This window comes from Acinonyx jubatus, chromosome C1 (assembly GCF_027475565.1).
Source record: "Acinonyx jubatus isolate Ajub_Pintada_27869175 chromosome C1, VMU_Ajub_asm_v1.0, whole genome shotgun sequence".
Taxonomy (NCBI): domain Eukaryota; kingdom Metazoa; phylum Chordata; class Mammalia; order Carnivora; family Felidae; genus Acinonyx; species Acinonyx jubatus.
This window is the reverse complement of record NC_069381.1, coordinates 74,636,613-74,661,629: the sequence shown is the minus strand read 5'-3', so window position 1 is coordinate 74,661,629 and position 25,017 is coordinate 74,636,613. Positions and strand designations below refer to the sequence as shown.

At 40.2% G+C, this 25,017-nt stretch overlaps 2 protein-coding genes across 2 annotated transcripts in view; both read right to left on the bottom strand.

The window, feature by feature from the left end:
- Positions 1-6,498: 6,498 nt before the first annotated feature.
- On the bottom strand, positions 6,499-21,258 carry LRRC8B (leucine rich repeat containing 8 VRAC subunit B). The gene is made up of 4 exons (XM_053214390.1): positions 20,792-21,258; positions 19,571-19,674; positions 16,176-18,340; positions 6,499-6,939 (listed from the first exon to the last, which is right to left on the bottom strand). The coding sequence occupies exons 3-4, from the start codon at positions 18,312-18,314 to the stop codon at positions 6,667-6,669; spliced, it is 2,412 nt and encodes an 803-aa protein (XP_053070365.1). The 5' UTR covers positions 18,315-18,340; positions 19,571-19,674; positions 20,792-21,258; the 3' UTR covers positions 6,499-6,666.
- Positions 20,810-25,017, bottom strand: part of LOC128313920 (basic salivary proline-rich protein 1-like) — a 50,583-nt gene continuing 46,375 nt past the window's right edge. Inside the window, exons 3-4 of the transcript XR_008295037.1 lie at positions 23,225-23,305; positions 20,810-20,867 (exon numbers count right to left, since the gene is read on the bottom strand). The gene's annotated coding sequence lies outside the window, so the exon portion shown is untranslated. The remainder of the gene's footprint in view (positions 20,868-23,224; positions 23,306-25,017) is intronic.

Below are 25,017 nucleotides of genomic sequence, written 5' to 3'. Positions count from 1 at the left end.
TGATAAGTGAAAGGGATTTATTTGGGTGAGTACAAGCTAAAACGTCATCCTTAGTATGACTTAATACTCTCAAAGATGGGATTTAGTAACGGGTGAGGATATGGAACTTGGGAGGATGTAATTAGGAAAATGCGAAATAGCACAAGCAGAGAGGGGTGGGGAGGGAGAGGACAGGGGGCCAGGAGAGGGGATATTTCTGTACTTCCAAGGGAAGAAAGAGGTGAGCCCCAGTGGCTGGCTGGTCTGCTCCTGAGTCCCGGGAGAAGAGACTCAGAGCAGCAAAGCTATGAGCAGAGAGCTCTCATTTGCCTGATAGCTCCTGCCCCCAGCTGTCTCTAGCTCATTCTTGGGAGTTTTGTTTTGGGAGAAAGGAATAATTAGACAGTTGAACCAAAAGTTCATGATTTTTACTAATAGGAGACCAAGTCCCCTATCTCTACCAAATGCATATTACATAAATACTCAAAGTATATTTTTAAAGGGGGTGCCAAATTCTTACCTGCCCAGGGCACCCACATGTCTGGTCCTGGTGCCGGGTGCTACATGAGGCTTTCTGAGCACATCTCATCTGAAATGGAGTCACTGAGCTTCAGTGGGGGGCCATGGAATTCTCAAGATCTTGGGGGCTGCATTTGATCAAGGCAAGGCAAGGAGAAATGGAGTAACAGGGGAGGAAGTAGATGCTGGTCAACTTCTATTTGAAGTTATTTGATTTATTCTCATCTCAGCGACAGAGGGAGGCAGAGAGTAAAAAATGGTGTGGGTCAAGCCCTGCACAAACAAACAATAGGCATGTGTAAAAAGGCATACAAAATTTAAGGTATTTATTATGAGAAAGAATTTGAAAAGCTTCTGAGTAGCACACAGGCAGTTCTCTAGAATCATTGGTATTTAGGAGGGAAGACTCATAATTCTAGTCTAGAGGATGATGAGACCATACAGGATGAAAAGAGGTTTGTTATTTAAAAAAGACTTCGTATTTTTTAAAAATGACTTTTTTTTTCTGATCCTCCTTTGGCTTACAGATCTGTTTTCTTCTGTAAACATGGGGCTTGAATTCAAGGTGCAACGCTGTGCCTTTGGAGAAACCGCTTTTCTCTAGACCTCAGAGAGGAGAGGGACTGAGCCTGCAGCTCTCAGGAGAAGGGGGGAGAGCCCACAAAGGCATGGGTGGGCGCAGCCTCTCCCGTGCCATCAGGCCTTCACTGCATTCTGGAAAAACCACTCTGTAGTGTGGAAGGGAATGCCGGAGAATGTGAAGCCACACTTAAGCATGCTTGGGGGGCCTGGGCAGTGCCCAGTAGGCTGTCAGCACAGGACCCCAGCGTCCCAAGGCTCCTAGCATTCCCTGAATGCCTGCTGACGCCTTACATCACACACTGGCTTCCTCTCCTCCGTGTCTCTCCCATTCCTCAAGCGCTTCCAGGTGGGTGAATGCCTCCCTTGAAGTACTTCATTTCCAGGGAAAAATGTGGCCATCTGGTTTCAGCAGTCATTTTCCTTCATAATCTGGTTCAGTATATGTCGAGTTCTGTCTTCCAGCAGAGGAAAGACTTTTATCAGGCATCTAATGTGTTCCTGAAAGTGTGTGCGTAGGGTGGGTGGGCCAGGGGCGGCAGGTAGGAGTTTGAGAGAAAGACAGAAAGTCTTGTATCCAAAAGGTCAAACTATCATGTGCTTATTTTACCCAAGAATTCCATTTTTCCTCTTTTACTAAACCTCAAAATTTCACCTCGCAGTTCTCTACTTTTTATTTTTCTGGTCCACTGTTCAGCGTTAGTACTAAACTAACAGTAAATGGAGAAATGAGAGCTGAGAGGGGGAGACCTGGATTGCTTTGTGGGCATGGGTCCCCAAGGATGAGCACCATTGGAAAGAGGGACCTATGTAGGATTGTGACAGATTTCACCCCTCCCTGCCTCCTGCCCCAACATATTATATTCTAGAACCAATCCAGCTCTTTTCAGGGGCTTGTTATTTTGTGAGCGTTGTAGCATATTTTGAAAACTCTACTCTTCTTAGGAGATTCACACGTAACTCTAAAATCCATCATCTGGTGAACAATATAACAGTACAGCTGCACAGGGACAAATTAGTACAGTGAACTTCTTCCAACATTTAATCTCTTTTTATTTGCCATTTGTTATAAAAACGGAATCTTTACTTTACACAAAAGCTACTTTAAAACAGGAAAGTTTACCAAAAACCACTGAATCTCAGGCAAAGGGATTCACCACCAAAATGCAGATTTACTACATGGTAAACCTGAGGGCCAAAAACATTCAACTCACAACATGATCTTATATTTTCTAATAATTCATTACCAGAAGCAAAACCCGAGCACGTACGTGTTTGAGAAAATACGTGACAAAGATAAATAATAAATGCTAGCTTTCACCGTGAAGCTAACCTAAGCAAATGTTTCCACCCGAGATTGGCCCGTTATTTCACTCAGAGTGAAACATTTGAAGAGCTTTAAAAATATTTCAAACATAAATATTTAGGCTTATACACAACACATATGCACAAACATACCCATTCTAATTCTATGCCCCTTTGTATTTTTTTAAATTGCACCATCTCTGTTAGAGATAATATATAACATGCAGGAGACATTCATAATTGTTTTTCTCAGCAGTGGGGTATTCTACAAGTCAAATGCAAAGCTGAAATATGAATGAAGGTCAACTGGAAGCCATCTCAACTCAGTACGTTAACTCATATAGTCTGCATTAATGCTTTAGTGTTGATGAAATTGTTCATATATATATATATATACATATATATGTGTATATATATGTATATATATATGTGTGTATATATATATGTATATATATATGTGTGTGTGTGTGTATATATATATATATATATATATATATATATATAAAGTTGAAGAGAACGTAGTCCATTACCAAAGGTACTGAGGAGATAGTTCCCAGTGGATGTAGAAGTGATGGATCAGGAACAAGAGGAAACCAATTAAATAGGACCGCAGGTTTTCACTGCTTTCACATTCGACTGAATGTAAGATATAATTATATCCAGGGCATTTCCAACAGTCATTAGTTTATCCCATTTCATGTATATAATGTCTTCATAATTCAAGTGAGGATACAAAGTAGCTCCTCCCCCTCCCACCGGCCTTCCTCTTGTTTCCAGAAAGAAATAAACACAGATTTTGATGCAATATACAGTTCTGGGAAACCAAGTGGACTTACAGTTATATTCTCATGCTTTTGGTAGGCATGAGAGATCATTGATTGAATCAGCTCTAAATACTGCAGGGATGGGTAAAGTGGGGCTTCTATATTAGGCATCATTATAGGCCTTGGCTTCCCCCCAAATAAATACACGCTCAAGTATGACTCCAAGTTCTCTAGCACAAATATATTCTGTTATGTACAAGTGCTGACCAAATTTAAGGAGGTGAGTGAGTGGAGAAGGACAACAACATACCTATGCAGTTAGGACAATATGAAGAGAAAATGTAAAGATGGAAGGAGGGTTTTACTGGAAATACAAGGAAATAAAGCTATAAATCCACAGAATAACTGTTTGATTATTTTAATGGTTTCTGAACCCGTCAGTATGCAATATTTTAAACATACAAAATTTACATCATGAAACACATGAAGAACAGAAACAAATATTGTCACTCTCAAACAATAAAATTACGCAGATAACTCACTGCAGCTTACCATAGCACAGTGGTAAGCTTACCACACAAACTGGAGCTACGCCACAGTGCTGAGAGCCTACGGATCTCTACTTACCCTGTTTAACACAAACGTTTGTTAAGGGACAGTGAAATACGGTGACATCCCGGGAGAAAAATTAAGACTGAGGATGAAGAATGAAAACACACATCTATGTGCCACACAGACATATCCTTATGTAGGTTAGGGAAAGAACACTATACCTCACCAAGAGTGCTCAAAACTGCTCTGGTGTGTGCTTAGCTATGGGCGCCTGGGTAGGTCTGTAAATAAAACGAACCTATGCCATTGCTAGCATAAGCCATCAATTTTGTTCTGAATAACATCCACATTGACTTTTTGGAACATGCACTGTGCATTCTTGGAAGTCAAATGCCAACTAAAGTCTCATAATGGGACAAACTGCATTTTCCTCATTGAAAAGCCTCTGAAATGAATTTGAACACTTGCAAAATGAACACCTGTTCCAACAGTGCAGTAAAGGTGACATGAAACACCACGTGCTCATGTGTCAAGTGGTGGCCTCACAGTTCATTCCATCAGTGCTGTGTGAATTGAAAAGCTACCTCAACACTGGTATGTAGGATTAAACAGAAATCTAAAAACTATGGCATCAAACAACAAAGCGTGCACCAGTAACTGTACCCCAGTGTTTGGAAAGCAGCTTACAGTATTTATCATTGACCCTGATAGTAATGTACTTCCAGAAATTGAAAGAAGCGATGAGGAAGATTTAGTCAATGACTTTTGCAGGAGAAGTTATATGTAGTTTGTGAGAATGATAGCCAATCTGAAATTTGCTTCGAAAACTCTTCTTTATGGAGGAGGGTGGGATTTTTCATATTATGGCTAATTATATGGCCAAAACCATTTAGATACCTCTTCGTGTATCATATTCACAGCCAAAACTTAAGATAAATCCTATCCAACTTTGGAATTAGTACGCCTGACAATTTTAGTGTGAAACATTAAAATGGCCATTAACTTACGTTAAAAAAAAGAAAACAAAAAACCCTAGATACAGTCAGAATCTGTTTTCTAAAGTCCTAGATGAAAGAAAGTTTCGTCAGTTAGGCCTGGGTCCCTGAGAACTTCAATGTTCTGACTAAAGGCAAGTTTTGGTAGGAATTAACATTTTTACACTGCTCTGTCTCGTTCAGAATAAAAATAACCTTTTAGGCAGCTTCTGGCGTTAATAGATTTATATAATATTATTCAAATTACATTTGATGCAGACGATTCTTTTTTCTGAGCTGCAGTTCAGGGGTGTGTGGCGGGTGAGGGGGGCTGCAGATTTTGCTACAATTTCAAGACTCATCTTCATCTTCCCGGAACAGGCAAAGCAAGACACAACATACCATACATCACAGTTCCATGTTTACAGTACTCTTTATCCATAGTGTTTTCCAGTTTTGTCTGGGTGCAGTTAGTAGATTACTTCATCATTAACACCCCAAATGAGACAGGCATCATCATGCCTAGACCCGCTGGAGAAAAACACAGTAAAACTGTACATTTTCCCAAAAATGAGTCACTTGATTTTATTCATTTTACAATATGCATGATAATAAAAGGCTAAACACAAAGCTCTTTATAAAAAAAAGAGCAAAATGTATTCCAGGAAAGTCAGACAAAGGCATGAGATGAATTTCAGTTAAATGGATCTACTTTGTGAGCTCTGAGAGTTCTTCTTAAATACTGAATAGAGGCCGAGTGTTTTACATTATAATCATATCTAGAGATCATGCAGCTGGAGAAGAAAAGTATTTTGCTTTAAGTCTTAATTTCTCCAAGTGTTTTGAAGTCAGTTTTAAGGAGTCAAATCTGTACCTCTCCCCTCCATCACAGTTTTTGAAGTAATTAAGAATTGTACCCGTACAATAGCACAGCAACTAGGGAAGAGAGAGGTAGATGATGTGGCCATCCTCTTATAAGGAAACCCCCCAAATATTTTAGGGCATGAAACACAAGGCTTTTGTTATCCAAAAGTAATGAGTTGCAGAGTACAAAAACATTCTGGAGCAGAATGCACACAAGTAGGAGACGCGTAAGTAGCCCAAACCAAGCACATTAATAGTAAATTCTTAAAGAAATGCATGTGTTCTCTGTACCTTACAAAAATTATTCTCACAGATTTTGAATCCAAGATTATACAATAGAAAATATTTATATGCTTTACATTTAATATAAAAATTATTAGCAAATAAAAAAGGCTTTGATGATACACAAGAAGAGATTTTAGAGAATACATGAATTTTTAGGAGGCCCTGAGGAGGACATGCCCTAAGCACCCTTTCCTTTTCTATGCAAGGGCCAAAGGCAAGCACTTTCTCAGGGTTCACCACAGTTTTGTTTTTTTTGTTTTTTTTTGTTTTTTTAGGGCTCACCGTTGTTGAGAGAAAACAAGATGGAGTAAGACTCGAGCAAGCTGGGACAGGAAGTAAAAATCAAGCCAAGAAGGAATTCTGCCAAGCACAATGCACACCCTGCCTAAAAATATTTAAGAATAAATCATAGAGTGTGGAGTGTACACCAAGGACATTATATTGATGAATTTATGGGCGAGGTGATAAATACCAAAACAGGAAGTCAGTTAAAACAAGTGTGCAAATAAGTAAGTAGCAGGGAATTGGGGAGGGAGATGAAAGAATGCCTAAGCTTCAAGGTAAAAACTGCAAGGGAGAGACTCAGGAATTTCATGTCCCCCATGCCACCCTCCAAGTGTACTTCTCACATCTTAATAAGTTAAAAGTCAATGATTCACAAAACTTTTAGTTCAGTGTTAACACTTTTTACCTGTTTAATGTAGGGCTAGACACTGAGTTGCCTTAAAGACATCTGGTTATAGTTAGTCATAATTATTACCCATTTTTCATCGTTATAACTTAGGAAATTTTAGCTCTCGTTTAAAGCCCTGGGGCAAACATTTAAAAGGTATTTCCCCTTTCGGTCAACATTTATCTAAGCACGTCTGCAAGCGTTCTGTTACAGGGAGAGGAAGAGTGTTGAGCAAATTCTCCTCGACAATCAGACAGCTCCGTTTTAGGGACTGACACCCTTCTAGTTCAGGAGGGAGTGTTTCCAGGTAATTACCAATGAGCTCCAGATGAGTAAGGTTCGACAGCTCACCCACGTGAGGGGACAAACTCATCAGGCTATTTTTCCCCAAAAGTAAACACTGCAGCTTTTTGCACTGAAACAGCCCATCTGGTAGCATCTCAATCTGGAAAGGGAAAAAAAGAAGCCAGTGAAACTGGTTTTCCATGGCCTATGATAACGCATTTATTTATTTATACCCCTACCTTTCCCCAAAAACACTTCTAGACATTTACAGGGATACATAGAACAATGACGATACATTCGAAGTAGATGGAAAAGATAAAGGAAAAGTAAGAACATCCTGACATGAAGTCAGCACTGAGACCTACCGTGAACTTCCATACCCTTGCTGTACATATGGGTGGGCAAAAGACTTGATTCTAAGCATTCTAACAAGCAGTCTCAAATAAAATCTAATTAGTCACATACTCATTGTCCCTAAGGAAAAAAAGAACCAACAACAGTATTTCAGGAAAATTGTAATTATTCTTGAGGCGGAGTTACTGTGTAATGTAATGAGCAACATCCTCAAAAACATCGTGAGTACAGACACAAGGCTCTTTCTCAGAGTTTCAGACTACAGACTGAAAACTTTATTCTGTTAAAAGAAAAAAGTCAACAGAAGCAGAAACAGGAAGATATGATCATATATCATGCACATTTCTTTCCCCTCTATATACACACTCGTGAATATTTACTTCTTCTTGCTCTCTGGCAGTTTCAATTAAATCATGCAACACAAAGAAGTAATTTAAAATATGATAAACAGCCTGAAATTAGGTCAACTCCTACAGCTGCTCAAAGGAGCTGCCCCCCCCTCGTGGTGGGTAGGTTGCACGTGAATTTCTAAGGGAGCCCCATTGCATACATGAAAGATAGTTTATCGGAAAAGACATCCAGAGAAGAGCTGAGAGTAAGCATTCTCAATTCTTGGCATGCCACAGAGATGTGAGTTTGCACCAGGCAGCGCTGGACAGCACACGCTGCAATCTACAATACTCCACATATTTATGTACCTGTGGATGGGGCATCTTTTCAACTATGAAGTAATGCAGGCTCCTTGGATCAGGAAGTGGCTTTGTTAGACAAGGGATGAAAGGGGCACTCAGGGGCTCAGTCTGCTCCTGTGTTGGGCTAACATAGCCCCACCGAGCCAGCCCTCTGCTGGAATTTCCAGGACCATCCAAAACTATCTCCTTAGAAGGATAAATACTCTCTACACAAACTAAAAAATGGTCAAACTACATTCAAACCTGCTCATTATATTGGAAATTACCCTCTCTTCCATTCCCTACACATACACTCAATGCTGGATATCCTAGAAAACAGATCGAATGATCACCATTGCTAAGAATGGCATTCAATATAACTCATCATTGTATGTCAAAATACTAGGTATAAGCAAAGGAAAGATATCTTCCCTCCTATTTCACTCCCCTTCCAAGAATGCAGATGTAAACCCCCACATCCGTGGATTTCAATGTAGACATGTAGCAGAGGGATAAGTGACAGGGGAAATGTAGCCCCTTTCTAATGCAACCTCTTCTGGTCATATACCTGCAGCTCAGAAGTAGGGTCAGTGATGGATAAGTAGAGGAAACAATCTGTCCTCTGCAATGTGCTCAGAGTTGAGAGTGTCCATTGGTGTCTAAACAATGACTTAGGCAAACCAGTTGAATAGAGGGTAGGCTTGGCTCATTTGTATTCAGTAAATGCATGCAGAGATCCTCCTTTTGTGCCAGGCTCCCAGTTAGGTCTTGGGGTTAAAGTGCTGAGAAGACAGATGAGTCTTTAAGGACCTTGGTCTAATGCAGGGTTTTTCAACCTGCAACGTTGGCAATTTGGGTGGGATAATTCCTTTTGTGGGGGGTGCCCTGTGTATTATACACTGTTTAGCAGCATCCCGGGCCTCTGCCTACTAGATGCCAGGACTATGCCCCTCCTCAGCCATGATAATAAAAAATGTCTTCAGACAAAAGTCTCTTGTGGGGCAAAGTGCCCCCATTTGAGTAGCACTGGACTAATAGGTAGGAAATACTAGACAATTTTGTTAATAATTAGTCTCTGCTGGGAAGGAGTGTCCTGCTCAGGGCTGTATCAGGGACTCCCCCATCTCCCTTCTTCAGTCAGCTTCCAGATCCCCAGCAAGTACCTTGTTTTGTTGGATTCCTTTCCACTGAACAAATACCCTGAAGCCATTGCCATCACTGCCCTGCCTGGCTATCAGCACACTACCATGTTCTCACCAAATATTCTTTCAAATTTCTGAATCTGTGGGGCACCTGGGTGGCTTGGTTAAGCATCGGACTCTCGAGACTGGCTCAGGTCATGATCTTGCTGTCGTGATCTCACAGGTGTGAGATCGAGCCTTGCGGCTGGCTCTGGGTTGAGCATGGAGCCTGCTTGGGATTTACTCTCTGTCCCTCCCCCGCTCACCCTCTCTCTCAAAAGAAACACACATTCAAATCTCTAAATTTGTCATTTTTAGTGACTTCTCAGCCCTCAAAGACCGGAGGAGGATTTCACAGTGTGATGGGAGTGAGCTACTGGGCCAGGCCCTCATCAGAGGCCTCTCAGCTGTGCTGCTGTCATGAAAGTGAGTCAAGAGCTGTGGTTAGTGGTGCTGCTTCCTGAGTGCCAAGTGTCCACCTCAGGGACTTTCTCTCAGAGTCAGCGTCCAACTGAGGCACAAGACCCTTGTTCACCTGCCTGACTTGAATTATGTTAAAGGAGGTTGGGGAGCTGTGTTAAGAGACTCAAGACTTTCTTTCAATTAAGCAATTTTATACTGAAAAAAAAAATCTACTTACAAACCTTTAAAAACAGTTTGCCCTGAAACTTACAAAAACACCAAAAATATTTTTCCTGGGCCAATTCATTTTATAAAAAATGTTAGATAGCCTTTCTTTATACTGAATTCATGTAACATGCTCTTTACTAGACAATATACACAAGCCAAAAACGAAAAAATTACCCTAATGGACTACTGATTTCTTTTATAAGATCATAAGAAATGTTTTCAGGGTATCAGGGAGATGATAAACTTCATAAACAGAATGTTTTTATAGAACTATAATACACACACACACACACACACACAGCTATGAAATCAACTGAAAAAAAGACAGAAATGAATAGCTACATCCTAGAATTCTCCAGCAACAAAGTATCTTTAACAAAATGTAGTAGAGCCCCCAGAACATCCAGGGAAGGAAGGTCCTCCTCCTGTGTCTATTGTGGACACCGACAATGAGTACTCCCCTGTTTCCAGAGGCTGAGAACTTATTTCAGAATCCATCTCAATGCTAGATCCCCCCCCCCACCCCCCGTTTTTTTCCCTGGCCATTGACACATCATCTCAGAACATGCTAACCAAATCCATAAAATCCAATTGTTTCAGGAAACAGAAATGAAATATTTCCATTTCTAAGGAGTGATGTCAAAAACGAGTACTACCGCATAAACGATTTTCTGAAGGAATTTCTACTGCCAGCCAGAAGTCTTTGCACTAAGAAAAGACATGCATTAAATTCACAAATGTCGAAATTGGAAGACCTGGGTGCAAATTGGAGTGGTTTTTAAGATTTGAGCGAAACTATGAAGTCCTCCTTTTCCTTGCTTCTCCATCACCTTCGGTACCATCATAATGCAATCACACTTTGGCATTGGGTTAGAGGTAGACGCTGCCTCCCCTTCTCCCATCCCCCGTGCCCACACAGCACTGCTTCCCACGTAACAGCATTTGGTCTGACGCATCTGTGATGCGCCAGAGCGGGCGCTGGAACACCTGCCTTCCACCCTAGGTCCATCACTAGGAGCTTCAGACTTCAGGAACATCATCCTGAGCGTCAGTTTCAGTTTCGGTAAAATGAGGGTAATAACTAGAGCAGAGGTTGGAGAAGTTTCTCTCTACATGAGCAGGCCAGTAAATATTTTAGGCTTTGTGTTAAAAGGCAAAACTGAAAATATTATGTAGATACTTTTACAAGACAGAAAAAATTTCATACATTTTTCAGTGATTAAATTCAAAATATAATAACTGAGTATAAATTTTTTGTAGTATAGGCCCCTGAATGAGAAAAATGGAATTTATTCATATGGACAAATTATATGAGATTTGAATTTCATATAATTTTCATGTGAGACAAAATGTTATTTAAAAAAAATTTCCCCCAACCATTCAAAAATTTTAAAAACCATACATAGGTCAAGGCTATATAAAAATTCAAAAAGCAGGCCTGCGTGGGTGGCACAGCTGGTTAAGCGTCCGACTCTTTTGTTTTTTAATGTTTATTTTTGAAGGAGAGAGAGACAGAGCATGAGTGGGGGAGGGGCAGAGAGGGAGGGAGACACAGAATCCAAAACAGGGGCCCCAGGCTCTGAGCTGTCAGCACAGAGACCAAAATGGGCCTCAAACCCACAAACCATGAGATCATGACCTGAGCCAAAGTCAGCGGCTTAACCGACTGAGCCACCCAGGCACCCTGTGTCTAACTCTTGATCTTGGCTCAGGTCATGATCTCACAGTTTGTGAGTTTGAGCCCTGTGTCTGCCTCTGCGCTGATGGTGTGGAGCCTGCTAAGGATTCTGTCTCTTCTTCTCTCTGCCTCTCCCCCTGCTTGTGCTCTCTTTCTCTCTCAAAATAAATAGATAAACTTAAAAAAAAATTAAAAAGCATTCTTAGCTCAAGCGGTGGGTGGGTTTTGGTCCCAGGCTGTAATTTGCCGACTCGGTGGCCCATGGTGTTCCTCTAAGATATAAATCTTCATTTCTTGTGTTTAATTTATATTCCTACTTCTAAATCATAACTGATTAAGTCTTTTCATGGGGTTTTATTTCTTGATTGTACTCTCCCAACCCTTCTAAATGCTGCAGTCAGAGCCTCTTTTGAAGGAACCAGTTCAAGTCTGACCCCAGCTACTATCCAATGAACTCAAACTTGAACTTGACTCGCAAACTTAAAAGCATTCTCCATTCTGATGCACCTTCTAAACGCTCTCATCTCTTATTGCATCTGAGCCTGCCTGTTGTAATCCTCTGCACATGACCTCTGTCCTTTTACATTCCCCCCCCCCCCCCCCCCCCCCCCCCGTCCTCAGGAACACTCTTCTCAAGAGTTACTGTAAAAAAGAACATCTTGGGGCGCCTGACTGATTCAGTCAGTAGAGCATGCACTCTTGATCTTGGGGTTGAAGTTTGAGCCCTACACTGGGTGTAGAGATTACTTCAAAATAAAATCTTGGGATGCCTGGGTGTCTCAGATGGTTAAGTATCTGACTCCTGATTTTGGCTCAGGTCATGATCTCATGGTTCACAGGTTTGAGCTGCACATTAGGCTGTGCCCTGGCCGGGTGGAGCCTACTTTGGATTCCTCTCTCTCTCTCTCTCTCTCTCTCTGCCTCTCCCCTGCTTGTGCTCCCTCCTTCTCTCTCAAAAGAAATAAATTAAAAAAATAAAAAAAAAAACTAAAATATTTAAGAGTATCTTGCTCAAATACGTTTGGTAAACGTTGCATGTCATGTCTCTCTTAGAGAAGCACAATGCATATTCAAATTCTAAAGGCTCTGAGGAATCCTGCAGCAAAAAAATATGACAAAAAGAAGTGTTTAGTGTTCTGTGTGGTAACACTGATTACTACCTTGTGGAAGAAACTCTAGAGTGCCCTCTCTGGGAATGTCTGTCATTTGGGGGATGCCCAGTATCTTCAATGTCTGGAGAATTCCCTACCTTATCTTGGTGGGAAGCAGAGTCCACTTCCCACTGGGGGGACTGACAACACCAGATTCTAGTGTTCCCAGCTCCCTTACAGCTTGAGTGTGGGTGGGCGTTCATAAACTCTCAGACTTGGACTTTAAATTGGGGCTCCTGTCACAAAGCAGCAGAAACCATGAAGAACCTATTTTGTGGGAGGGCAAGGGGTGCATTAGCAGCAGCATCTAATTTTCAGGGGCAATGCTGTGCCCAGTGCTGGTATGGTCAACGGCAGGGTATCCTCACCATTTTGCTTTTGTGCTATAATTTTGGCCTTTTGGCTATCTAACTCTATGCTTGATTGCTTTCCAAGCTCAATTATTCAGCCTTTTCAGTGATAATATGACATTTCAATAAATGTCTTTTCTACTAAACCACAGAGAGTATTTGTTGCCTCCATCCATGAACCTGGTATACTCCCCAACTTTTTAGAAGAGTATTTTAAAACCTCTTCCTTCAGGAATCTTTACTAACTTCTATTCCAAATGGAGAGATCAACTACATTTCTGAGACTATGCATACCTAAATATTTATGCATCCAATTTGATGTTTTATTTTCTAATTTTAATAAATATTTTGGTCTACCTCATAGAATCTTAAGAATTTCAAAGTTAGAAGGAAACTTGAAACTGAAGCATGAATCCCTGATTCCCTTTAACAATATTCCTACCAAGTAGTTGACGACCCATATCTGACAGTTTTATTCATAAGAAAACCAGGGCACCTGGGTTGCTCAGTTGGTTAAGCATCTGACTCTTGGTTTCAGGTCAGGTCATGACCTTATGGTTCATGAGATTGAGCCCCTCATTGGACTCTGTGCTGACAGTGCAGAGCCTGCTTGGGATTCCTTCTCTCTCTATTTCTGCTCCTCTCCCACTCATTCTCTCTCTCTCTCTGTCTCTCTTAAAATAAATAAATAAACTTAGAAAAAAAGAAGAAAATAAAAATCATTTCTCCCTTCTCAAAGGTTCAATTTTTGGACAGGATTTCGGGAAACATGAGAAATCTTTTCCTGCTTGTCTTGGTTCAAACACTCATGGTTACTTTCCAGAAGATTTCTTTTCTATTAAGTGTTCCAAATATTTAAAGACCAATATCATGGACTATTCTTTTCCCTTCCCTCCCCAATATTTCCTATTATTAGGCTGTTCCATCAGAGAACTTTTCATCTCTCTGGCTTCTGTCTTCTGAGTGAGTTTCACTTTCTCCATATCCTGATTATATAAGTCTCTTCAGAGTTCTGAGGACAGTGTCCTTCAACCATTCAAAGGTGTCATGGTCATTGTTATGGCTCTGGGATGCTTAGCAATTGCTGATTATCAGACTTCTTTTAAAAAAAAATTTTTTTTTGAGAGAGAGAGAGACAGACAGACAGACAGACAGCATGAGTGGGGAAGGGTCAGAGAGAGAGACACAGAATCTGAAGCAGGCTCCAGGCTCTGGGCTGTCAGCACAGAGCCTGATGCGGAGCTTGAACTCATGAGATCATGACCTGAGCTAAAGTTGGATGCTTACCTGACTGAGCCACCCAGGTGCCCCTGGTTATTAGACTTCTGAGACAACCCAGCCTAAGATATCATTCTACTTTGGCCATAAACTGCCTTCACCATAGGACTTTACATGTCAACCAAGTATCCTCCCTAACTCAAAATAAAATGTGTCTGATACTCACACCTAGTTTCTCTTTCACATATGGTAAAGAAGTCAATAAACTTGGTGTCAAAAGTACCAATGGTCTTAAGGTTTTATTACATTAAACTAGGAAAAAACATTAACCTGCCTATACATTTAAGTAATTCATGGCCAGCTAACAATTTAATCAGCTTCAACTTTTAAAAATTCATGTAGTGATATAACTATACAACAACTAGTGGAACCAGTGCCTTTCAAAATAATTATTAATAATTTTTTAATTTGTGATTTAACAATGGAAAAGTATAGCCAAAATATTAATATTAATCTACTGCATAATTAAACAACACTAATGATAAATCTCTAGGCCTGTAGTTTTCAAAGTATGGTCACCACACCAGCAGCATCAGCTTCATCTGGGATTTTGTAGAAATGTAAACTCTTGGACCCTACACACCAAACCTGCTGAATCAGAAACTCTGGGAGTGGGGTCCAGCAATCGGTGTTTTAACAAGCCCTTCAGGTAATTCTAATGAACACTGCTAATCTAGATCAACCCTCAAGGAGTTTTACAGCCTCCTAATCCTTTAAGTCCTTAAGATTTCTCAGGGGCGCCTGGGTGGCTCAGTCAATGGAGCGTCTGACTCCTGGTTTCAGCTCAGGTCATGATCTCACGGTTCGTGAGTTCGAGGGTGCTTGGAATCCTCTCTCTCCCTCTCTCTCTGCCCCTCTCCTTCTCACTCTCTCTCTCAGAATAAACTTAAAAAAAAAAAGACATTAAAAAAAAAAAAGACCTGAAGATTTCTCATTTATTTTAGAATGGGCTCTAGCTTTTTGCATATATGAGTCAAATCAATTTTCTAAAAATTGGCATGAATTCTGCTCTCATTCCTCAACTTTTTGGTGTTTTTCCAATCCATGGTTTTTGAAAATAATGTCTGGTGATTAATATGTTTATTAGCCAACAGCATGCTCATAGCTATATTTAGCATGAAATGCGAATTACAAAAAGTCTAAGAGATAGTACATTTTTTGGGGTAGGAAGAAGTAGTTCCCATTTTCTACTACTGGAAGACCACTTTCGTCTTTTGGCAGACCTGATTTCTGAAAGATTATTTTTCTTCTTCCCATAGGGGCATTACCATCACTCTCTTGCCCTTTTGGCTAGCATGATTTTTTTTTTTTTTCTTTTTCTTCCTCCTTCACATTTTAACCTAGGAAACTGGTCATTTATTTTGTTTTTTCTTGTTTCAGTGAAGTCAAGTTTTTCTTAACTTGGCTTTACTGTTGCAAATTATGGTTCATTTTTAAAGTATGGATGCTGGAAAAAGCTTCTAAGAAGCCCTAGTGTTGCATTATAGAACCAGGCCTTTCATTTGGAATTGTCTTTCTAGACATGCATGTAGATTTCCAGTTTTTTCTTACTGCATCACAAAAAAGATTTATGAATAATTCATGATCCCAGTATTTTTAACAAAAAGTTCTTCTCCTGTGACAGATTTGGAAAGCTAAAAACTTTTATGAAGCTTCCTAAATACTTAAGATCTTTCCAGAATGAAAAGTAAGCTCTGTTACAATTAGTTTAAAATACTTCAGCTGTGATGTTTATGTCAAAAATGGGGACAGAGAATAAAGAGAACATTCGTTGAGCATTACTATGTGCTAGGAACTGGTGCTTTAACTAGATAAATATAAATATAAATATAAATATAAATATAAATATAAATATAAATAATATAAATATAAATATAATTTTTTCTTCTATAAAATCTCCATGACAACTTATCAGTAGATTAAAAACTGATGCTCAGTGTTTTGGTAATTTGCCCACGGTCACATATCTGGTAAGTGGCAGACAGGCCAGGCTCAGAGGATGCTTAGTATGACTACAAATCCATTTTCTTTACGCGCATTATACGCTACAACAACAGACACTCAAAACACCAGCTAAATGAAGGCAAGAACAGATATACTTACATTGTTGTTGGTCACGGCAAAGTACTGCAAATTACTCAGATACTGGATTTCTTCTGGAATGAAGGTCAGATGGTTATAGCTTAGATCCAAATAATGTAGTTTGGTGCATAGGAAAAGCTGTAGGGGCAGATTCTCAATATTATTATGGTTCAAAGAGAGCTGCTCTAGATTAGATAGTGCCCCAATCTGGGCAGGAATATAAGCAATGTTATTGTGCCACAACTTTAAGCAGGAAAGGTTCTGGAGATGCTGAAAGCTAATAATCTCTTCCACGGTTTTAAGGTTATTTTCTTTTAGGTCTAACTCATGCAAATTGTTCAGACTGAAAATGGAGTGTGGGATGCGTTCCAGGTCACAGCTGATAAGCTCTAGGCTTTTCAGATTGACCATCTTTTTCAAGTTGTTCAACACAACCAGCTTGCTTCCCTCATTATCAAGGGATAACTTCTGCAGAGAAGGCAGGAGGTCTGTAATGACTTGAGGGATCCGGGAGAGGCTGCTCTTCAAGTAGAGGGTCCTCAGGTTTTTTAAGTCCTGAAAGCCCTCCAATTGCATGGTACTCAACTGCTCAGGTAGAACACAGCCTGACAGATAAAGTTCTTTGAGATTCCTCAGGTGAAATACCCAGCGTGGGATCTTCCCCATTTCAGTAAATTTCAGGCGGAGGATTTTTAAATTCTCCTCCAGAAAGCCCAGCGCTGGATGGTCTACCACCAGGGACGAATGGTACACATGAAGCTCCTTGAGGTTGACCAGCTGCGAGACTGTGGAGGGCAGCTTGACCTCCGGGATAAGCTCCAGGCTGAGCACTTCGATTTCTGTCAGCTCAAAGACGTTGTCTGGAAGACCATTTAGCATAAAAAGGTGCAGTTCTACCTTGTCCTGGGAATTTTTCACAAGCTTACTTTTCAGTTTCTCAACCGTCCATTCGTTATTGAGGTTGATCTGTTTTAGTTTGTTCTCACTGACCTCCGAGAGGAATATGGAGAAGCGTTTGGAATAAAGAGGATCATATTGATCGGCCAGATGGAGGATGAAGGCGAAGTCATTCTTGACGTCAGGGATATCGCTGTAGTTGCTTTTCTCTCTCAACGCCTCAAAGGAATATTGCTTCAGAGAACTCCTCAGCATCCACCACAAGCTGTAAGAGGAGGTGAGACCGTAAAGTATAACCAAAATGACATAAAATGAAGCCAGGACCTTAAATATTTCTGCCAAGGAGTAGACACACTGGTAGCGCTTGTATCCTGTAAAAGCCTGCACGTCAATGGAACAGTCGATTTCCAGAGTGATGTAGGTTAGGAAATATGGAACATAAGTTATGATGAGGATGAACAAAATGACTTTCACTATGATCTGCTTCAGATACACTCTATAAATGATGTCCTTCTGCTCCACGTGCATGCGGAACCTTTTCACTTTTTCAAAGATGGCTTTGGCCTGTTCGCCCTCCTTCTTGTCCAGGACGCTAGAAGTTGGGCTTTCTATGCTGGCCGACTCCAAGCCAGGCTGTGGGTAGGGCAATGACTGCTTGCTGGAATCGACGTCGGCTGAACACCCTGAGGATGAAAGCAGAACCTTGGACTTGGAGAGTGTCAGGGGCCTCACCGACTGCTCGGCCACTGTTTCGGACAGGGCACGCGTGGTCCACGGGGAGTCGAAGCACTTGTGAAGGATGGCCACAAAATGCTCGAGCCTGGAGCTGGTACTCGGGTAGTGAAGCCAAAAGTTGCTGCAGGCTGCAAAGATGAGTGTGTGCAAGAGCACCAGGTAGGGGAAAAACTTGGCGAACCAATGGAGCTGTTTCTCGTAACAGACAGCATCGATGTAGGAGTACTGCTGTCGGTGGAGGTCATTCTGGATTCTGAGGGGAAGTGGGAGCGGTGTCCCAGGATCAGAGGATGTGTTTGCGCTGGCTTTCAGGAGGTCCCAAGGCACGGCACAGTGATTGTCAAATTCCACCTTACATGGAAGACAGCACAGAACCCTGCTCTGTGTAAGCTGGAGAGCTCCGGCCAGCACGGCCACCAGCAGCATGATCAGGGTAATGTAATACCAGAAGACGTCCCACCATGGTTTTAGGATGTGATAAGATGACTGGGCGTCTGCTAAACATTTCAGCTCTGTTAGCGTAATCATGACTTTCCCTTGTAGGAGTACGGAAACTGGGAGAGGAAAATAAAAAGAAAAACCACTGAAGGGAGTATCCAAAATAAGCATTTAACTCTAATGCTTGTAGGTACCCAAGTAGGATCTAGCTCAGGGACCAAATCTGGGAGGCAGGGCTGATCAAAGGATATAAATGTCTTCTGGTTTCATTTGAAACCTTAGGCCATCCCAACTGTGCACTATAAAGTCCTTCAGATGAGACACCATTTGGTGATAGCCAGACTGGATCTATAAAGGTATTTAGGGCAGATTGTGAAGCAACTATCTAGTTTCCTCCTGGATCTTGACTCCATCCCAAGCTATTAAAAACCAGAAGCCATATTTTATGCCTTCCAAATGGTCTGAGTAAGCTCTTTTCCACATCCTGTCCCACACCTGGCGCATCAGTTACAGCCTAAGAGTTGTGTTTCAACCACCATGGGGAACCTCTTTTGAGCAAGCACTGCTTTACCTAGTTATCCCTTAGGATTAGAGGGATCTACCAGTTCTACGTTCAAAACAAACTGTGAGTTAATGCATTATCTCCTTTCCCCCCAAGCTCTTGCTTTGTAACTTAAGTTCATGTCCAACTTAGAGTATTTAAAAGCTGATGAAGCAACACTAGTGGCTTAACACGGGATAGGGAAGAAAAACTCAGAACATGCTACTATGGGGGGATTCTCACTCGTGGTTAATGTTTTGATGGCAAGTAACTAATAGGATAAATAAGTAAGAGTATACTCTATTACTAAATTATTTTTTGCCTCAGAAAAACAAGAGGTAGATTTTCCATTTTCACATTAAAAAGTATTCAGGCAGTGTTCCTTACAGAAATGATTTATGTAACGTTCAACCTTATATAAATCAATTGTTTAAAAAATTGCTAATTAGTAAAATCCGGACAACCTATAAAATGGCACAGAGTACGAGAAATAAAAAGGAAACATTTGGGTCTAATAACATATCTAGTAAGAAAAAAGAAGAAAAAAATCACAGCAGCATGGTTTTTTAATGGATAAAGAGAATGAACCAAATCGTCTCTAAGGACACCGCCAGCCTCAAAGTTTATGGCTGAATTTGTCCCCTTAAAGGTCCTGAAAGTTAAATTCATTTAAGACATGAGACTGAAATTGCAAAAGAATATAAACACAAATAGAGATAAGGGTATTCAGACAGCGGTTATTCATTCAACAAAGAACACAAGTCAACATTGACCAAAATAAAGTACTTTAAATATTTACACTTACTGGATGAAAAAAAAAAGGAATCCAATAAATTGACTGTGCTTCAATCAGGAGGCCGACACCTTTTGAAATTTCTTAGACACACCATCTCTGTGTTTGTCTTCATTCTGTGAGAAAGCACAGATATCTTATAATAGCTGCAGTATTTCAAACAAAATTGGAAACACTGTCTTCAGAGACCCTCTCCATCATAAGACACGATATGGCAAATAGATTTTCATAGATCAGTTTACTTTTCACACTAGAGGACATTTTGGCAAGGTATATATAGACAGGACCCCACCCATATATGAGATCATACTCAGCCCCTGAATTCCTTTAGGTTACAGAGAAGTTTCCACAGAAACTTAGATGTTAATGTATTTTAAAATGCCATATTTACATCACTTAGATGAACACTTAGCTTTTCCAAGCAGCCTACATATGTTAATTTCTCTCATTCAGTCCTCATACACAGTTGGTCTTATTTGCATTTATCAGATGGCCTGTCAAACCATGTAGTTTCTGCATCCTAATTTAAAACCACACATCTCTCCAAGTAAGACTCGGTGCTCTTCAAATTTAGCCTGATTTCATTAGATTTCATTAGAAATAGTCACAAGTTAATAACTTTTGAAGACACAGCTCAGAAATTTGCTGAAATTCTCTGAAGTTATATTATTAAATGTAGCTACCCTTTATATTAGCTTTTTTTAACCTTGTAGGTTAATAAAAGCCATTCTTAGCATCTACTTGAAACAATCACTTGCAATAATTTAAATTACATATATATCGATCAGTTTGAAATATGAGGATATTCTAAAACATATAAAAATTTAATTTGGTATGAAAATTGCCTATGGAACTTCTGAAGAGCTGCTGGGAATGTTTATATAGTTGCCCCAAAGATACAATCCTTTTTGGGTTTATCAAGTACTTGAAACCCAGCTCAGTGTACTAACTCCAAATTGCATTTAAGATATTTTCAGTAATACTCTTGTGATCTCGTCATTTTCAAAGATCAAAAAGTTGGACATGTCTGAAATTTACTTTGGATTTACCAATCCATGTGCAAAGCCTACTTTATAACTGCCATCCCGTATCAAATTATTTTGCAGGCCAGAAAGCAGAGTTAGTGTGTACGACAATCTAGCTGTGACTAATTCATAATTAGATACGACCAACGGAGTATGAGTTTCTCATTCACAATTCATTTTTAAAAGGCTTACAACATATGATACACACCTGCATTTATGTGCAGCAAGCATGATAAAATATTTGAGGTGTGAAACATTTTACATATTCTTCCATTGCACTGGGTCTATAATATATCCGGAAAGAATATATTACATAATTCCAGAGTGCTTCTCAGCCATCCAGATATTTATTATACAACACAGTTTCCTTTAAATATTGTAAACATATTTTCTACTTTAAACACAGTATTTCTATGAAACAGAGTCACAAACCTCCAACTATAGTACTATTTTAAAACACATATTTTAAAATAATCAATATGAGAAACTACTATAACTAATCCATTAGAGAACCACAACTAACTACAGGTTTACTATATTTATACTAACTTAAATTTATTAGTAAAGAATTTTTTCCTGTTTGCCTTTTTAAGAACTATAAATTTTCCCTCTAATCACCTAACTCAGATTTTCATTGAGGGGTTCCTTGTCAATAAGAGCAAATAAAAATATACTGTTTAAAATCTAATATCTGTCTTTCTACTTTCAAAGCACTTTCATTTACGTTAATTTGTTTCATATAATAAACCATTAGATATATTATTAGTCTTCACATTTTAAAACATGGAAATAAAGCAGGCCCAGAGGAGTTATCCTGTCCAAAGCGACAAAACTGGCAAGAAATAGTTCCAGTTAGAATGGAGGTCTTCAGACTCAAATCTCAAGCCTCGTCCACACTGGAAACAAGATCACATTGTCATTAAATCCAATTAACTGTGCCACTCAGTTCTCTCAAAGATTAAAGAAATAGCTAAATATTTATCTCTTTTCCCCAATTGCAGTGGACTAAATATTTTGTCCCCCTAAAATACATATTTTGAAATCCTAACCCCCAAAGTGATAGTATTAGGAGGTGAAGCCTTAGGTCAGGAGGGTGGGATTAGTGCCTTTACAAAATGGACCCCACAGGGCTCTCTTGCCCCTTCCACCATTTGAGGACACAGCAAGAAGGTGGCACCTATTAACTAGGAAATAAGATCTCATTAGAATCTGCCAGTGCCTAGGTGCACCTGGATGCACCATTGGTTAAACGGCCAACTTCAGCTCAGGTCATGATCTCACAGTCTGTGGGTTCAAGCCCTGCATCGGGCTCTGTGCTGACCGCTCAGAGCCTGGAGCTGCTCTGGATTCTGTCTCCCTTTTTCTCTGCCCCTCCCTCCCTCATGCTCTGTCTGTCTCTCTCTCAAAAATGAATAAACATTACAAAAATTAAAAAAAAAAAAAAACACAACATCTGCCTGAGCAGTGCCTTGATCTTGAACTTCCCAGTCTCTAGGAACTGAGAAATAAATATGTCTGCTGTTTAGGTCACCCAGTCCATGGTAATTTGTTATAGCAGCCCGAACAGACTAAGACATCAATTTACCCCAACAATTGCATTGTAACTTGGTTCTATTTTAGTCTTTTGAAAAACAAAAGATGTAAATGTACAGTTTCCTGCAATGTCCCCTATAACATAATATATAATCTACTTTCTCAGCTGAACTTTTTCTACCAAACATTTTCCACTGAACTAAGATTCAATGTATAAATAGATACCATCCAAATCTAATGATGCATGAAAAGTCTCAAGCATTCCTATATATTAAATGATGTTAACTTTTTCTAACGGAAGTTTTTAACTCAAGAGCTAGAGCATAGCTGTCCTTTGTCATTACAAAATTTAATTCTGTTTGTGTGTCTAGGAAATTTTTTCCAGACCATATTTTTGCAAACAATGAGGATTCAATCTAAATCAGATCTCTATTTCTAATATACAAATGCACTAAATCAGTTCAAAGACACAATGTTAAGAGTAAAGGATTTTGTGGTCCTAATCCCACTCCTTTAGCTTTTAAACCTCATTAAGAAATCATAAAAGCTTTTCAAAGCACATGAATTCATTTGACAATCTCACCCCAAAGTCTCTAGGATTGAAACAAAAACACTCAAGTTAGGCATCTTGTCTTCCCACTAGTCCTTATTTTACTTTGAAAGCTTTTCCAAAATAACCAGTGAAAAAATAAACAAATGATGATCAGATGGTATTTAGAGTCATTCTATGCAGAGAACTGGACACTACTTCAAAGATCTCTGTCTCTGACCCCAGGCAGGATATAACCAAACAATTCAAAATGGGGTTTCTTTCTGCTCTAACTGCAAATTGATTTAGAGATTGCCTTATATCCCTTCAAAATGTTTAGTACTACTTCTCAACAAGAGGTTTCTTGGGTCTAACGTATATCCAACTGAAGTTTAAATTCACCTCTTGGAGCTCTCTCTCTGGGAAATAGTGTGTCAGTACTCCCGATAATTTGTTCCATTTCTTCAGACTAAATAACCCCTTGAACCGTTCTTCAGAGATCTGATGATTGTTCAGCATTTCTCAAGTACTTAAATGATCACTAGCAAGACACATGATATGCCAGCTTATGTCCCTTACCAGTTGCTTCAGATCTTGTCAGTGGAGTAATTTTCAAGTGACAAACACCCTTTCCAAATTTAGTTGTAGTTTTGAGACTTCCTAGAAGGAATTAAGATTTACATAGTAAAGTGTATCTTCAACATTAATGCTCATAAAAATCATTGGAGAGCATATTAAATCGCAGAGTGGTAGGTCCCACCCTCAGAGTTTCTGATTCATTAGGTCTGAAGTAGTCCTCAAGAATGTGTCTAACAAATTTCTAATTAATGTCGATGCTTCCAGTAGGTAGAGTAACCATTTTTTGAGAATCTAAGACAGTGGTTTTCAGTTTTGGCTTCACATTAGAACAACCTGGAGCAGTTTAAAAAACCTCAAATCCAGGGACACTTGGGTGGCTCAGTCGGTTGAGCATCTGACTCCTGATTTCAGCTCAGGTCATGATCCCAGGGTGGTGGGATTGAGTCCTGGTGGGAGGTGGGGGGCGGGGGGAGTCCATTCTGAGTGTGAAGCTGGCTTGATGTTCTGTCTCTGTCTTTCTCCCTCTGCCCTTCTCCCCCACTTGCATGCACTCTCTCTGTAAAACAAAAACAAAAACTCAAATCCAAGCCCTTCTCCTATGATTGGTCAAGCAATTCAACTGGTCTAGCTGAGACCAGTACTTTTTGTTTGTTTGTTTTCTCCAAATTTCCCCAGGAGGAGAAAGCTCACAAGACAGACTGACAATGAAATATCTGGGGAAAGTACTGTCCTTTTAATCCTTCCTGGAAGTTTCACTAGGTATCTAGAGTGCCTCCCCCTCTCTGCAGACTACGAGTAACAGCTACCAGCAACTCCACAAACTCTTCAGAGACCTGAGACCCCAGGTGTGCGAAGCAGTAGGTCAGAGAGTTATTGAGCTATAGAGATTTGCAGGGTGGATTTGAAGAGGAATCAGAAACAACAGAACCCAGCCAAAAGGTATTTAAATTGCGTAGGCTGGAAGCAACGAGGGAAAATTTTGCAATGCACTGGAAAGAAAGCAATGAATGAAATAGTCACTGTAAATGAAAATTCAACACCATTTAGCAACATCAAACAGAGGGGTCCATGGAGAAGCAGGAGTCAAATGGATTAACGTTTTGAGTCTATGGTATTACAGTATCCTCCACAGTTTCTAGCATGTGGTGTACGACAAATATTTGTACAATAAAAAATTGAACATATCAGAAGGCAGGAAATAATGTGGTCAGATGTTAGGCAGGGTATATCTAAGGTAATTGGGCATTTCCTGAGAGAGACTAGAACACAGCCGCATGTAGACAGGAAGGACTTGGGCTAACTCTTCTGCATATTCTAAAGCCTAACAGCTTAAAAAAACAATAGTGTTTTATTTCTCATGATTCTGTGGGTGGTTCTTTCACTTCATGGTACTGGCTGGCACAAAGTGGCTGGAAGGTCCAGAATGTTCTCATTCATCAGGCGGGTAGCTGGAGCTGCCTGCTGGCTGGCACTTTCAGTGAGACTCCTCATGGCTGTTTCAGGGTCCTCACATAGACGGTGGTTGGGTTCCAAGATGGTGCATCCCAAGCACGAAGGTGAAAAATTGCAGTTCTTTTAGGGCCTGGCTCTCAAAGCTACGGTGTCACATCCACTCCATTCTATCAGCCAAAGGAGCCATAGATCCAGCCTAGATTCCAGGGAATGGGAAACGTCACTTCCCAATGGGAGGGGTGGCAAAGGATGGGCAGCTCTGCTTAACCTTCCCTGGTCTCTCTGCCCACAAACGTTGTGAAGTCCTCCTACATGCAAAGCACACTCACCCTCTTCCAAGC

Coding starts and splice junctions, on each gene's coding strand:
- LRRC8B (XM_053214390.1), bottom strand. CDS start 18,314: ATGATTACGCTAACAGAGCTGAAATGTTTAGCAGACGCCCAGTCATCT. Junction 6,940..16,175: donor TTGCCGTGACCAACAACAAT/GTAAGTATATCT, acceptor TTCCCTTTCCAG/ATTGAGATGCTACCAGATGG.